The sequence below is a fragment of the Dendrobium catenatum genome, unplaced genomic scaffold (genome assembly GCF_001605985.2).
Source record: "Dendrobium catenatum unplaced genomic scaffold, ASM160598v2 original_scaffold_116588, whole genome shotgun sequence".
In the NCBI taxonomy this organism is placed as follows: Eukaryota; Viridiplantae; Streptophyta; class Magnoliopsida; order Asparagales; family Orchidaceae; genus Dendrobium; species Dendrobium catenatum.
Window position 1 is genome coordinate 1 of NW_021435023.1, and position 1494 is coordinate 1494.

Consider the following 1494-nt stretch of genomic DNA (forward strand, 5'->3'; position numbering starts at 1 on the left):
TAGCTTATGTCCTAACAACCAATCACATGTAATACACAGATGCGGTACAGGATTCTGTATTTCAAGAGGCTATTCTAGCTTAATCTACACGTAGTTATCTGCTCAACAATTTCTCCTTATTAAGAGTGGAACACAACCAAATTTGCGGAAAACTCGTTGATATCAACCCAAATTGAAACTGAAGCAATACACATTAGAAATTCATACATGAAGAAACTCACAGCACTCAAGAACAGAGACAAGAAGAAACGATGAAAGAAAGACAGGAAAAGTTTTATTATCATGATCTCATAGCAGTACATATGTCTAGTCTATTTAAAGACTTGGCCCACGGCCACATACTAGTCTAGATACAGGAAATGTAAATACATGATATATTATTTAATTATATCTTTGTTCTCTAAGAATACACATGCTCAAAACTTCCAGTAAAAGGTATACACTCCAGGGAGCATAGCCTGATCTTGATGTGTGGTTGCCCTTTCAAGAGTTCCCATCGCATGCCAAGTTCTTTATTTAAGCATACATCTCATAGATATTTTTATAATCATATCACGCGACTAAAAATTCCCATATTACTCGATGCTTGCTTACCCAACTACGGGGATTCTGGCAACGTTCCCCGACGAATCAACGAAGATCCGAACGCGCCATGGGATGAAATCCATGGTGACAGCTTGACCCACTTTGAGCACCTGGAACTTGGCTGTAGGCATATCTTTCCGAATCCTCTTCTCGGCCAAATCCGGCTTAAGTCCCACCACTTCCGACCACTTAACGCGGGCTGTACCATCAACGTTGATTGAGATACTCGCACTGTAACTCAAGGAAAAAAGAAGAAGAAGAACTCACCTGGAGCCATGGATACGAATGCGAAGAGGATGAAAAGGGTGAGAAGAGCCATGCAGGCGCCGGAGACTCTCTTCGGCCTCATTGCTGAGATTTCGGTGGTGATCGCCATTCCTCTTGCATTTTTAAATAGGGGAAGAGGATTATAGCAATATTATGTGTTTGAAGAAAATAAATATAATATATCAACACACGAGCTTCATGAGGACTACTGTATCCTTTTATTATTTTTGCGGCCATACTTATACAAAAAAAGAATCGGATGTATATCAATATTAGTTTGATTAAATTAATTTGACTTGATGGCAAGATGTAAGTTTCCTAATAGTTGTTGTTTACATATTGATTATATCAATAGTTTGATCACTAGCCAAGATTCTTCCCTTCTCTTTTACTATTAGTTTTGTTGCGTCCTAGAATATTCGTGGCGGTAGAGAAATATATAGTTTAATGTCTTAGCATTGCACGAAGATCCAACACACAATCAGATAAATGAGAGAGAGTAGCATTCATAAGAGACACCAGAGTTTTTACGTGGAAAACCCCTGAAAAGGGGAAAAAACCACAGGATTTGGCCCAATTTGAATGAATCCACTAGTATTTGTAGTCGATTACAAATGAGGTCCTTCCTTGCGAGAAGGCATT

The 1494-nt window shown here is 38.8% G+C and overlaps 1 protein-coding gene across 1 annotated transcript; it reads right to left on the reverse strand.

The window, feature by feature from the left end:
* Positions 1-252: 252 nt before the first annotated feature.
* On the reverse strand, positions 253-1058 carry LOC110111939 (subtilisin-chymotrypsin inhibitor-2B). Its single transcript, XM_020844008.2, has 2 exons — positions 853-1058; positions 253-784 (listed from the first exon to the last, which is right to left on the reverse strand). Exons 1-2 carry the CDS (start codon positions 959-961, stop codon positions 591-593), a joined length of 303 nt encoding a protein of 100 aa, XP_020699667.1. The 5' UTR covers positions 962-1058; the 3' UTR covers positions 253-590.
* Between the last annotated feature and the right edge of the window lie 436 nt (positions 1059-1494).

Excerpts from the sequence above, each read along its gene's own strand:
- LOC110111939 (XM_020844008.2), bottom strand. The coding sequence starts at position 961 with ATGGCGATCACCACCGAAATCTCAGCAATGAGGCCGAAGAGAGTCTCC. Across the intron at positions 785-852 it reads ATTCGTATCCATGGCTCCAG|CCCGCGTTAAGTGGTCGGAA; the intron begins GTGAGTTCTTCT and ends TTGATGGTACAG.